Source organism: Candoia aspera, chromosome 3, assembly GCF_035149785.1.
Source record: "Candoia aspera isolate rCanAsp1 chromosome 3, rCanAsp1.hap2, whole genome shotgun sequence".
Classification (NCBI taxonomy): Eukaryota; Metazoa; Chordata; class Lepidosauria; order Squamata; family Boidae; genus Candoia; species Candoia aspera.
The window spans coordinates 62,100,455-62,113,994 of record NC_086155.1 but is presented as its reverse complement, the minus strand read 5'-3'; the positions used below and the strand labels follow the sequence as shown (position 1 = coordinate 62,113,994).

The 13,540-nt window shown below is 38.8% G+C and overlaps 1 protein-coding gene across 1 annotated transcript in view; it reads left to right on the top strand.

The window, feature by feature from the left end:
- The window catches only part of LOC134493401 (BEN domain-containing protein 5-like), a 552,314-nt gene that overhangs the window by 323,360 nt on the left and 215,414 nt on the right, over window positions 1–13,540 (top strand). Inside the window, exon 5 of the mRNA XM_063297909.1 lies at window positions 13,155–13,371. Within this exon, the coding sequence (XP_063153979.1) occupies window positions 13,155–13,371 (217 nt within the window). The remainder of the gene's footprint in view (window positions 1–13,154; window positions 13,372–13,540) is intronic.

Sequence of the window (13,540 nt, the reverse complement as noted above, 5' to 3'; positions counted from 1 at the left end):
ATATGCCCACCAGATTATCACCTTGAGTCACAGCATGCTCTCTTCCACTCTAGATTGAACAATCAGGTCTTAACAGCTCTCCTGAAACCCCAGGGATGATGACTGAAAGTGCCTATTTCCAAGCTCCTTTTAGGTGACAATCTTGTGTAGAAGGGACCTGGAGAGAATTGACCCTGTTTGATCAGTTCAAACAGGCAGACCACATCACTTGAAAACTTTGGGCTGACTCCTGTGAAATATGGCACTCTTCATCCCTTCATCCTGCTTTAACTGTCCTGTAAATTTCATCTTGAAAGCAAGTACAGTACATTAAGGGCACTTCAATAAACCATGTTGTTTAAGAAATATAAATATCCCAAACCCTGATGCATTTCTTTCCTTTACAGTGCCCTAACATTCCTGCAAATTATGTCTCTTTTTATTTTTAGACCATCCACCCCCACTCCTGCTTTTCACGTGATAGCTGATAGGAGAAAAGAGCTCTGTTTTTCTTGAACTTTGCTCTACAATTGGCCCAGCTACCTCTGGACCAAGATGCAGCAGCTTATGCTGTTTCCACAGTTTCTGATATAGCCTTTAGGCAAGTCAAGCAACTTCTCTGCAATCCTGAACTTGGGAGGCTTCAAATAGCCTTAGGACACAATCAGTGCAGCACTGTTTTTAAGAGCATGCAAAAGAAACTTCATTTATAAAAATAAAAAATAAGCCAATTCCTTGACTTCGGAGAACCTTGGGGCTTGGCCCAAAGATTTATCCCAGCTTAACTGACCAGATCTTGTTAGTAAGACTAACAAATGAGCAAAAAATGAACATATGGCATTAATACTGTGGCAGTGTCAAGCCAAAGGAAAGTGGTTGGATCTGTGCCAAGGTCATTTTTTTTTTTAAGGGAAGGCAGATGACTTAGCAGAAGACCACGAGCACGTAGGCAAAAATGGGAAAATGCTGGAAAGTGCCTGTACGGTGTCACAAATATGTTCTGGGTAGAGAATATAAAAAGAGGTGGGAAGAGTGGAGCGTGGTGGGGGGGTTGTATTGCAGATGCTGCAGGACATGCTGCTGGAGAGGATGTCACCTGGGAAATGTGGAGTGAAGTGGAGCCTGCAAGTCCAGAGATTCTGACCCTGAGATGAAGGAGAGAGACGGGGAAGAAAATCCTGGAGCCGCTTATGAACACATAGAGAGACTTGGAGAATGGACTGTGTCATGTTTAAGGAGATTCAGATACTAGACAGTGGAACTTTGTGAGATAAAGGCTTTGTTTGGCAACAAAACAACCAGGAGAACTCATAGGCTGAGATAAGGAGGGGAAGAAAAAGCCAAAATAGAGCACAAGCTAAAGTAAGGGAAAGAGAAAGGTTGAGAAGTGTGTGCATGTATGTGTGTGTGTGTACACACACAGAGAGAGAGAGAGAGAGAGGAAGAGAGTTATGTACATACTAAGATTTGTAAATTCTATTTTCACTTGTATATATTAGCTCATACTATTGTATTAGTATAAATACCTTAGTGGTTAGAATAAACTCTCTCATTTGCTTAAGTGCTGTTTGTGCGTGTGTCTGTATCAGCTCCCATCCTGACCCACCTTCTGACATTCTGAAAAGAAAATGATGAGAATTCAAAGTTGTTAATAGAGGAAAAACATTGTCAATGTTTTCTAGATGTTATAGTACTGCAGTGCATCCCTCTGAACATACTGGTCTATTTGTATCATACAGAATACAATTCTGCTCTAATAAAAAGGATTTTTTTTAATACTCTGCACTTTCTTAAACAGTAGATAGTTTTTGATCCTCGCAGTAAAATTTTTATATTACAAAAATCCCCATAATGCTAGTATATCGATGCAGATGTGTGTGAAATCAGCATCTGCAATTCAGGCATAATGAAATTATTGCCATAGTTTTTTGCAATCTTGGGAGATTTCTCAGTCTTATTTGCCAGAGATATACCTGAGAGGACCCTAAATGAAGTTCACATGGATATTAAATGTTATTTTTGCAGAAAATAGGGGAATGGGAATAGATGAACAGATGGATAAGGGAGATGAGAAACAAGAGAAAAAGTCTAATTGTCTAATTGAAGCTTAGAGGCTATTAAAGCTGACCCTACTGTGTACTGGCAGTATACCATAGAGAGACAGGAGAGCAAGCCTAGAGTTGGCCTCTTTTTCCCCACAAACATTTGCCATGAGAAATACTCAAAATACAGTTTCCTCCAGAAATTGCACTTGACTATGATAATTTAGTACTGTATATATATGACATTCAAAAATGTCTTAAAAGAGTGATGAAGGAAAAGACAGGGAATAAAGTTCAAATTATGTATGATGTCCAGCTACAACATCTTTCAAACACTTTAAACAACAAACAACCTTAGGCAATTTTTAAATTAGTAACTTAAACTAAGGACACAAATATAACGGGTCCTGCTGGATCACACGAAAGACTTGTCTAGTCCAGTGTTTGGGTAATCAACTAGGTGTCTAGAGAGGTCCACAAGCAATAATGAGGGTAACAGTACTTTCTCATTCATGCTTCCCAGTTACTGGAATTTAAATCATGCAGACCCAGAAGGCTGTTTTTGGTTAAAAGGGAAAAAAAAATCTGGAGAAAAAGACATATGATGATACATGTAACATATGAGGAGTGCATGATAATTGAATATTAGCATAAACTATTTTTTTAATTACATCCTGGAACAGTCAAGATGCTTTAAGACTTAAATGGTTTTCTCCTATTTTCGCAAATGAGTTCAGATTCATTTACTATTTATTTTGTATCTGATGTTCCTCAGAGAACAAATCCATGGGGGGATGATGATAATAGTTATGTTTATGATAGTCATACAGCATATGACTTTCTTGATTAAAATTACTCTGAAATAATTCTTTTAGAATGGAAACAATTAACTATAATAGGGAATTAAAAGAAATACGCAGATTCTCATTTGGACTTGTTGTTTATTTGTTTAGTCGCTTCCGACTCTTCGTGACTTCATGGACCAGCCCACATCAGAGCTTCCTGTCGGTCGTCAACAGCCCCAGCTCCCCCAGGGACGAGTCCGTCACCTCTAGAATATCATCCATCCACCTTGCCCTTGGTCAGCCCCTCTTCCTTTTGCCTTCCACTGTCCCTAGCATCAGCATCTTCTCCAGGGTGTCCTGTCTTCTCATTATGTGGCCAAACTACTTCCGTTTTGCCTTTAATATCATTCCCTCAAGTGAGCAGTCTGGCTTTATTTCCTGGAGGATGGACTGGTTTGATCTTCTTGCAGTCCAAGGCACTCTCAGAATTTTCCTCCAACACCACAGTTCAAAAGCATCTATGTCCCTTCTCTCAGCCTTCCTTATGTTCCAGCTCTCACAGCCATATGTTACTACGGGAAACACCATTGCTTTAACTATGCAGACTTTTGTTGTCAGTGTGATGTCTCTGCTCTTAACTATTTTATCGAGATTGGTCATTGCTCTTCTCCCAAGGATTAAGTGTCTTCTGATTTCCTGACTGCAGTCAGCATCTGCAGTAATCTTCGCACCTAGAAATACAAAGTCTTTCACTGCTTCTACATTTTCTCCCCCTATTTGCCAGTTATCAATCAAGCTGGTTGCCATAATCTTGGTTTTTTTGAGGTTTAGCTGCAAGCCAGCTTTTGCACTTTCTTCTTTCACCTTCATCATAAGGCTCCTCAGTTCCTCTTCGCTTTCAGCCATCAAAGTGGTATCATCTGCATATCTGAGATTGTTAATGTTTCTTCCAGAGATTTTAACTCCAGCCTTGGATTCCTCAAGCCTAGCATGTCGCATGATGTGTTCTGCATACAAGTTGAATAGGTAGGGTGAGAGTATACAGCCCTGCCGTACTCCTTTCCCAATCTTAAACCAGTCCGTTGTTCCGTGGTCTGTTCTTACTGTTGCTATTTGGTCGTTATACAGATTCTTCAGGAGGCATACAAGATGACTTGGTATCCCCATACCACTAAGAACTTGCCACAATTTGTTATGGTCCACACAGTCAAAGGCTTTAGAATAGTCAATAAAACAGAAATAGATGTTTTTCTGAAACTCCCGGGCTTTTTCCATTATCCAGCAGATATTGGCAATTTGGTCCCTAGTTCCTCTGCCTTTTCTAAACCCAGCTTGTGCATCTGGCAGTTCTTGCTCCATTTATTGCTGAAGTCTACCTTGCAGGATCTTGAGCATTACCTTACTGGCATGTGAAATGAGTGCCACTGTTCGATAGTTTGAACATTCTTTAGTGTTCCCCTTCTTTGGTATGGGGATATAAGTTGATTTTTTCCACTCTGATGGCCATTCTTGTGTTTTCCAAATTTGCTGGCATATAGCATGCATTACCTTGACAGCATCATCTTGCAAGATTTTGAACAGTTCAGCTGGGATGCCGTCATCTCCTGCTGCCTTGTTATTAGCAATGCTTCTTAAGGCCCATTCAACCTCTGTCTTCAGGATGTCTGGCTCTAGCTCACTGACCACACCCTCAAAGCTATCCCCAATATTGTTATCTTTCCTATACAGGTCTTCTGTATATTCTTGCCACCTTTTCTTGATCTCTTCTTCTTTTGTTAGGTCCTTGCCATCTTTGTTTTTGATCATACCCATTTTGGCCTGGAATTTACCTCCGATGTTTCTAATTTTCTGGAAGAGGTCTCTTGTCCTTCCTATTCTATTGTCTTCTTCCACTTCCGCGCATTGCTTGTTTAAAAATAATTCCTTATCTCTTCTGGCTAACCTCTGGAATTTTGCATTTAATTGGGCATATCTCCCCCTATCACTGTTGCCTTTTGCTTTCCTTCTTTCTTGGGCTACTTCTAGTGTCTCAGCAGACAGCCATTTTGCCTTCTTGGTTTTCTCTTTCTTTGGGATGTATTTTGTTGCCACCTCCTGAACAATGTTGCAAACCTCTGTCCATAGTTCTTCTGGGACCTTATCTACTAAGTCCAGTCCCTTAAATCGATTCTTCACCTCCACTGCATATTCCTTAGGAATATTAGTGAGCTCATATCTAGCTGATCTGTGGGTCTTCCCTAATCTCTTTAGTCTGATCCTAAATTGTGTAATAAGGAGCTCGTGATCTGAACTACAGTCAGCTCCAGGTCTTGTTTTTACCGACTGTATAGATGTCCGCCACCTTTGGCTGCAAAGGATGTAGTCAGTCTGATTTCGGTGTTGTCCATCTGGTGAAGTCCATGTATAAAGCCGTCTCTTAGGTTGTTGGAAGAGAGTGTTTGTTATGCAGAGTGAGTTGTCTTGGCAAAATTCTATCAGCCTATGTCCTGCTTCGTTTTGTTCTCCCAGGCCATCCTTACCTGTAATTCCAGGTGTCATTTGACTGCCCACCTTAGCATTCCAGTCTCCTGTGATGAAAATAACATCTCTTTTAGGCATGTTGTCCAGTAGGTGCTGCAGATCCTCATAGAACTGCTCTACTTCAGCTTCTTCAGCATCTGTGGTTGGGGCATATATTTGGATCACTGTGATGCTAGATGGCGTGCCCTGAATTTGAATTGAGATCATTCTGTCCTTTTTTGGGTTGTATCCAAGCACTGCTTTAGCCACTTGACTATTAATTATGAAGGCTACTCTATTTCTTCTGTGGTCCTCTTGTCCACAGTAGTAGATCTGGTGGTCATTTGATGTGAAGTGGCCCATTCCAGTCCATTTCAGTTCACTGACGCCCAAAATGTGTATCTTTAATCTTGACATCTCACCAATAACCACATCCAATTTGCCCTGGCTCATAGATCTTATATTCCAGGTTCCAATGGTGTGTTGATCCTTAGAACATCGGATTCGCCGTTCACCACCAGCACCGTTGGCCGCTAGCCGTCCTTTCGGCTTTGAGCTAGCTGCGTCATCATGTCTGGGGCTAGTTGAACTCATCCTCTGTTCCTCCCCAGTAGCATTTTGACCATCTTCTGACCTGGGGGTCTCATCTTCCGATGGTATACCAACATATCTCTGGTTGTACTGATCCATTTAGTTTTCATGGCAAGAATACTGGGGTGGGGTTGCCATTACCTTCCCCAGGGATCGCATTTAGTCTGACCTCTCTGTCATGACCTTCCCGTCTTGGGTGGCCCTTCACGGTTTAGCTCATGGCATCATTGAGGTGCTCAAGCTCCAGCACCAAGACAAGGTAACGATCCTTTGCTGAAGTTGGACTTGTTAGGCTAGATATATTCTATGTTCCTTTAGCATTATTTTTGTACTACTTCCCAATACAATTCTTAAGGACAATTATAAATAAATAAAAATAATTTCAAGGTGTACCTTGTTCCCTCTAAATCAATGGAACATAAGCTTAAGTGTAATGAATCTGTCATAGGGACATCTGTGGGACTTACGTGCAACAATATCTGACCCATCATTCTTAGTAGCATGTGTCCTTTGCATGCGTGAGCCATTCTATTTCATCATGCAGCGTTTATTGAAATGTGGCCATTCTAGAACTTCCGTGAGAGGCATGGCAAACTTAAGACAGCTCTGCGAAAGCGGAGCTGATGACCACGGCAAAAAAAACAAGGAACTGGTGAGTAGACCAGTACCTTGGAACCACTCCAGATAAAGAGAGGATGGGAGATTGCCCACATGTGCTCTGGATGGCTGTTCCCCATGAGGAGACTTTAGGACAGCAGTTTTCCACGAGTTTGAGTGTCAGGAGACAATGGGATATCTTGCTCGTAACTGTAGTGGAGACTTCTAAAGGACACTAAGTTTGCAAACTTCACTTTGTAATAGCTTCCAGAAATTGCTCATTAACTATTTCTAAGCTATTAGAGACCTTTGGAATGACCAGTTTGAAAATGCCAGTTGGGTCTGCCTTTAATCCTGAATGAAAGAAAATTTTAATCATAAGCTTAAGAATTTAAAGAACCTGAAATAAACAGCAAAAAGCTAAACAAGTTACAAACAGACTAAGGGTTCAGATAAAATACTGAATATTGAAACTTTTACAATAAGAATTTGGAATTAATTATAAAGTACAAATAGCTTCTTGTGGGAACTAGTTCCTGTTTTGGTTCTTGCAAGACATAACATAGATAAAAAAAATTAATGATTTCAAAAACTGGACACTAAAGGTTTTAGGTAGAGGGAAGATATACAGGCCTGCAAGATGGTGCAAAACATTCTAACAATAAAAATACTAAAGGAGACTTTTGAAGAATGGAATCTGAAAATAGTAGGCATAATATTAAGAATGTCAGTAATGATATCTGCTTCTATGGATAGACTATGTCCAAAAGATGTCATTGAAGAAATGTCAGATGCAGAATAAATTTGATCTAACAAGATAGAGATGTTATTGAAAGTGAATTTACAACTTACAGACCAAGAGAATGATTTTGAAAAGTTTCTCTGGCTCTACAAAAGAAATTGGCTGAGGTGTCAAAAGTTAAAAGGGAAATACAAATGACAAACCAAGAGAGTAACCTGGATAATTTTTTCCTGCTGGATTTACAAAAAAAATCAGACTGAGATTATCTGTGAATTAAAAAAGGAAAGAGGATAGAAAGACAGAGAAACAAGAGAGAGAAGGCACAACAGTTATGGCCAGTGGAGTTTTTGATTAAACAAAGACATTGTTCAGTTCTTGCATTAACCTCTGTGTCCTAGGCACACCATTGTTTACTCTTTTCCTCTTTAAGTTCTATGCCTGCTGGAAAAGGACACCCACACACTGTGGCAGCAGCTGCTTCTATTAATTTAAAGCTATTACAAAAATTAAAATTAAACCCAATTACTTTGGCTGGTTTATAGTCAGAGAATGGCTTAGTCTGATTGTTCCCTCTGGTTATGGACAAAATAATATTACTACCTATAGGCAGCTGCCAGTAGAATACTAATGCCTCTTAGGCCAGCAGGGACAGATTCAGAATGCAAAACTTAATTGTGCATTTCTGAGACTATATCACACACACACACACACACACACACACCCGTCTTGTCACAGACTTGCAGAAATGCCCAACCTTTTTATTCTAGCAGCTACACAGTCTGTGGCAGCTAAAGTTAGGAAATCACACTGGAGAATATTTATTATGGCAGAAAATTTCCAGGAAACATATGGCTAGAAATGTTCCAAGTTACAGATATTTCTCTATGACTACTTATTTAATCAGAAGTATTCCAAATTCTATAAGCATTTGACATTTCATTGATTTCAGAGTATTGCTAGGGAGAGGGAGACCAGTGCTTAGCATTTAGTAAAGTAGGTACCCTTGTTTTGGCTACTTGGCTTGCAAAAATGCACACAAGTCATATAGTCTGATTAGAAAGTTTGTCCACAGTTTTCCTTCCTTTTAATGAAGAACAACAAGCAAGGCAGCAGTTTCTTATCCAAGCAACTGTACCTTCTGAATGGATTTTAATCATAAGGAATGTCACTTTGCATGTTTTCCAGAACTTTTAAAATGCAACACAGCTGGAATAAAGCTACATTGGTTTGGTAATTTCTAATTTGGTAATCAAATGTGGGATGAAAGATATAGATACAGTAGATCCATCCACCACTGCTTCCCAAGCCTTAGTAGTTAAATAAGACAGAATGGGCTGAGGTAGTCTTCCTTTTTTTTTTTTTTAATTGTACTGTTTCCAGGCTGCATAGCTGAGAAACCCAGGGCCTTTGTAAACTGTGAAGCTATAGGTCTCAGATCTAGTCACTGTTCACCCTAAAACATGCTCTGCTTGGGGATCTTCCCGTCACATCTGCAGTGGAGGGCTCCATCTACCTAGTCCTTACCCCTTCCAGTAAGCTAATTCTGGGATCCAATGGTTTGGAACAATTTTCTAAAGACTAATCCACACAGCCCTGAGGATGTTTTCCTATCCTTGACATGGGAGAAAAGTATGTCAGCCTGAAAACTGATGTCTCCACAGTGTTGTTATTAATATGTCTTCAGAAAGAGGCACATGGAAGGCTCTTTTTTTCTCTCTCTCATATGATGGCAATGGTAGTCCCGATGGAGACAGGGGCAGCAACCTGGAAGAAGAGTCTGACTATGACATATTGCGAAGGAGTTCTGTCAAACTAGGAGGAACTGGTATGGGAACACCAGTCCCTGAAGCACCACTAGATGAGGAGGAGGAGATAGGCTCTGTGGGATCTGACCTGCCTCTGGAACCTCGCTTGGCAATGGGTAGCAAAGGGGGCAGTTCATTGACAGTTGGCTCAGGGAAGGAGGGAGAAAGAGGACTTCAGACAGCAGCTGCAGAGCCCCATGTAAGCTCAATCCCAATCTCAATTCATGGGTTTGCTGGCATAAACCACCTCCAGGGTAGCTACCAGTATGCAACAGCAACCTAAGATAGTTCTTTCCCCTGCTTTTCAACAGATCACCTCGAACTATCCTTAACTTTTTCACTTCTAAAGCAACTGGCTTTAAAAAATATTTTAGCAGTTAATTCATTTATTGTAATAGGAAACACAAAAAGCTGCCCTTTCCTGAGTCAGACTATTAACCCATCTAGATCAATATCTAAGCACTGACTGATTATGACTCTCCAGAGTTTCAAAAACGCATTTTTCTTCAACTTTTTTGGAGATGCCAGCAAATTACTCTGAAACTTTTTTTGCATGCAAAGCATCTACCATGAAATGATAAAGATTTCTTGGTAAGTGAAATAATGAAATGTACACTTATATTAGTTGGTAAATAGAACCATCTGGTACATTACTAACAAAACAAAACAACCAGGTATTTCACTGCTTGAGGAGATGAAAGGATGTGCTTCCAATCCTAGTACAACTGTAGGTCTGATTGGACTGGACAGTGTCCTCCACCACAGCTACAGGCATTGGGGTAGCTTAGGGCATATAGTTCTCTCCTCCACAACTTTGCTGATGCTTAAGAGAAATGTCTCATTCTGCCCAATAGTAAGGCCTGCTTTCTTTCTTTCTTCTTTCTCTCTGTAATTTTTATTAAGAATTTTTATTGTAATAGTAAAATCTAAAACAAACTAAACTTAAAGAAAGGAGAATAGAGAGAAGGAATAAAAAGTGCAAGGAAAAAGAAATAAGAGAAAAGGAACAGTAAAAATAAAGAAAAAAGAAATATATAAAGAAGTGACTTCCAATCTTTATCATGAGAAGTATAAACAAATTTAGAAGTATAAACAAATCACACTCTATAAAGTTACAAACATTTATCTCTTCATCCCATATCCCATCTCTTATTTATAAACAAATCCATAAAACATTATCTTTTCAGTCCTGGTGTCAGCAGAAAGTCCAGACGTAACAACATATCTTATTTTAACCTTGATCAAATAAACCAACTTTATATTCCTTCCTTTTACTTCTAACAGTTTTAATATTTAGTTCAAATATTGTGATAGGATTTGATTTCTCTTCATTTCTTCTTTGTCCCATCGCAGAGAAATCTTCAAGGCTGTATGTAAAGATATCTTGTTGATATTGTAATACCCTTCCTCCTACATTTGATCTGGAAACAGATTAGCCCTGACAAACAATGGTAAGAATAGATTAACCCTCTAGAGTTCCATTACAGTTATTTTAAGACTGAAGATCTCTTAAAATGAACCATTTCTGTGAATAGGGGTTTATATCGCTTGAGAGAGAACAGGTCTTCCTCCTGTAGAAATCATTGGATAGTAAACTAATAGTGTAGAAACATCAAAGAGTCTTGTGGCACCTTGAAGACCAACAGAAGTACAATTGCATAAGCTTTTGTAGTTTGCAGTACATCTAATCAGGTGCATGGCATACAGTTCATTGAACTGTCATTGAGTCGGGCTCAGCTCTGAATGGTGTCTGAATGGAATAATACCTTCCATCCCAACGTTATTTCAGTAAAGGCATTGTTGGTAGGGAGGGGAAGGGAGGATGGTGAAAGGAAGGTGAGAGATTGCTTTAGAAGTGAGGTTGCAGTTAAACTTCTAATGATTGTTGAGGTCCAGTCTGTTTGATTTGAAGGCCACTTAGAAGTATTTGATAATATACTGTATTAAGGTAAGAGCAGTACTAGATGTGGCTTCATGTCCATGGGAGGAACAAATTGTTTCTCTGCTGTTTCCCACTGATTGGTTGATAGTGTCCCTGGACATTTTCCATTGCACCAGAACCTGACTTCCCCCTGCTGTGATGTTGACATTTTGTGCAAGGTTTCCTGCACAGATCTGACTCTGTGTTTGGTAGTGCCCTAAAATTTGGTAAGAAAAACAAGATATTTCACAAACCTGTTAGTACTGAATGTGTCATGCTAATTGCTAGTTAGAATCAGAGGCAGCAATTACATTCATATTCTGCCTTTAGACTCCCCAGAAGCATCTGGTTAGTCACCGCAGGGGGAAAAATGTTCATCTGGATAGGCCTTTGATCTGATCCATATCTACTGCTTATTGGCAATGATTTTTCTCCTGTCCTTTTTTTTCAAAGGATGGGTTATGGTGATAACTCAATATATTTTAGTATCAAGGGAAACTATTGTACTCTTTACTTATGAACTCCCCAGGAGCATTTGGCTGGCTACTGTGAGAACAGAACAGTAGACTGGATAGGCCTTTGGTCTCAAATATCAGAACTCCCCCCACCCCACACTTTCTCTCTCTCTCTCTTTCTTTCTCTCTTGCACATACACACACACATAACTACTACTACTATCACCTAAATAGAAAATTAATTTCCTCAATCCTTTTGTCTCTATGATCCTAAATAATAATGAGAGAATTAGAGGTTGTATAATTTCAGAATGCTTAGACTGTACTACATCAATATAATAAATAATTAACTCTTTCATCCTTTTGGGTTGACAAGCCAGAGCAATAACAAGAGGAAATGGATTTTATTTCATCTCCATTGAATAAAATATAATATTTTATTATATTTTGTCAGGAAGATTTTAGTTTTGCTTTGGTTGGTCCTTAACTGCAGCTAATTATAAAATATGTGATTGTCTACAATGGGAAATTTCTTGTTTCCATTTCATATTAGTAATGAAAGGCCAAAACTGATCTTCTGCAGTTGCCTGGTTTCTTGGAACCATTACAGCAAAAGACATTAGTATTGCTGTGTTCTGCAAATCATATTATATTTTCTTCACCATCATTGCCTCATAGTAGTGAACTTCTGATAAAGAAGTTATCATTACAGAGGACCTGTTTATTATATTGCTTAATTGAATAAGCTAGTGCCTACAGGATAATAGTATTCTTTTGCCAGAGGGCTGGAGAATTTGTTGTATTTGATTACCAAGACTCTTGTGGAGTCTGTCCAGGCAGATAAAAGTTGAAAGCTTATGCCTCCATCCAGCTTGCCTAGAGAATTAAATTTTGACTCATACACCCAAGATAGCCATATATAATCATCCTGAATTCTGGTACAAATTTAAATATGTTGTCCATTACAAGGTTCTCTCATGCAAATTTCATGTTCGGAAAATGTACCTTTGCTCATCTCCTTGCTGTGACTTTTTTCTGTTATCCCATAACTGATTTCCCCATTGTTTCAACATACTATTTCAAGAAATAGTATGTTTTTCTCTCTTTTTATAACTATTTAATAAAGCACATCTAAACTACTTATTTAGCAAGATACGAAGTAACATGATAATTTTGTAAGACTGCTTTTATTTTGCCTTAAATGAGTTGAATTTTCCATATTCCCATGAGGTTCCATCATGCCTAAATGATATGGTTTAGAACATATTTAGTCTTGTTCTGTAGTCATTTTTACACTATGACAACTGCTTTTTCCATAGCTATTCACTTACATGACGTTAATTCTGAGACAAGGCTGGTAAATCAAATCATGGATCTGTGGGGAATGTCCTTCTCTTTGTATCAGAGTTGAATATATTAGAGGACTTTATGTCATAAAGTCTTTCTGTGATTGGGGAAAAAGAAAGGAACTTATTTTCAAAGCCATTACCAAGTATTTAAGAATAGGCTGAATAAGTTCTTCCGAATGACATAGCCCTTGTCTGATGGTCTCTTTTTAATTAGTAACCTTCTTAATAACATATGCAAAATAAACACAGGATTTGCACAAAGTTTGGCCTTACAGAATCTATGGACGTCATTATCTTGTTTCCATTTGCCTTTATTGTTGCATTTTAATTAATGTATTTTCTGATATGTATTCTCCCTGATAGCTAGTTTGTCTTATTTTATTTTTCAGGCAAAGACTTCCACCCAAAAATGTGTATTATTACCGCTGCCCTGATCACAGGAAGAACTATGTAATGTCATTTGCTTTTTGTTTTGACCGAGAAGATGACATATATCAGTTTGCGTACTGCTACCCTTATACTTATACTCGTCTTCAGCATTATCTGGATAACTTAGAGAAGAGGAACATGGACTATTACTGCAGAGAGTTTCTAGGACTTAGTGTGGTGAGTAGTAGTAACATTTACCACTCATAATGTTTTCTTATGGATATCTGGGTCTTGGTGGTGAAACATGAAGAGCAATTAATCATCTCAGCTAATGGAACGATGAATATATTTATTTGCTACTGCCAGAGATATGACACATAGCTTAGTTGCTTAATGAAATATATAC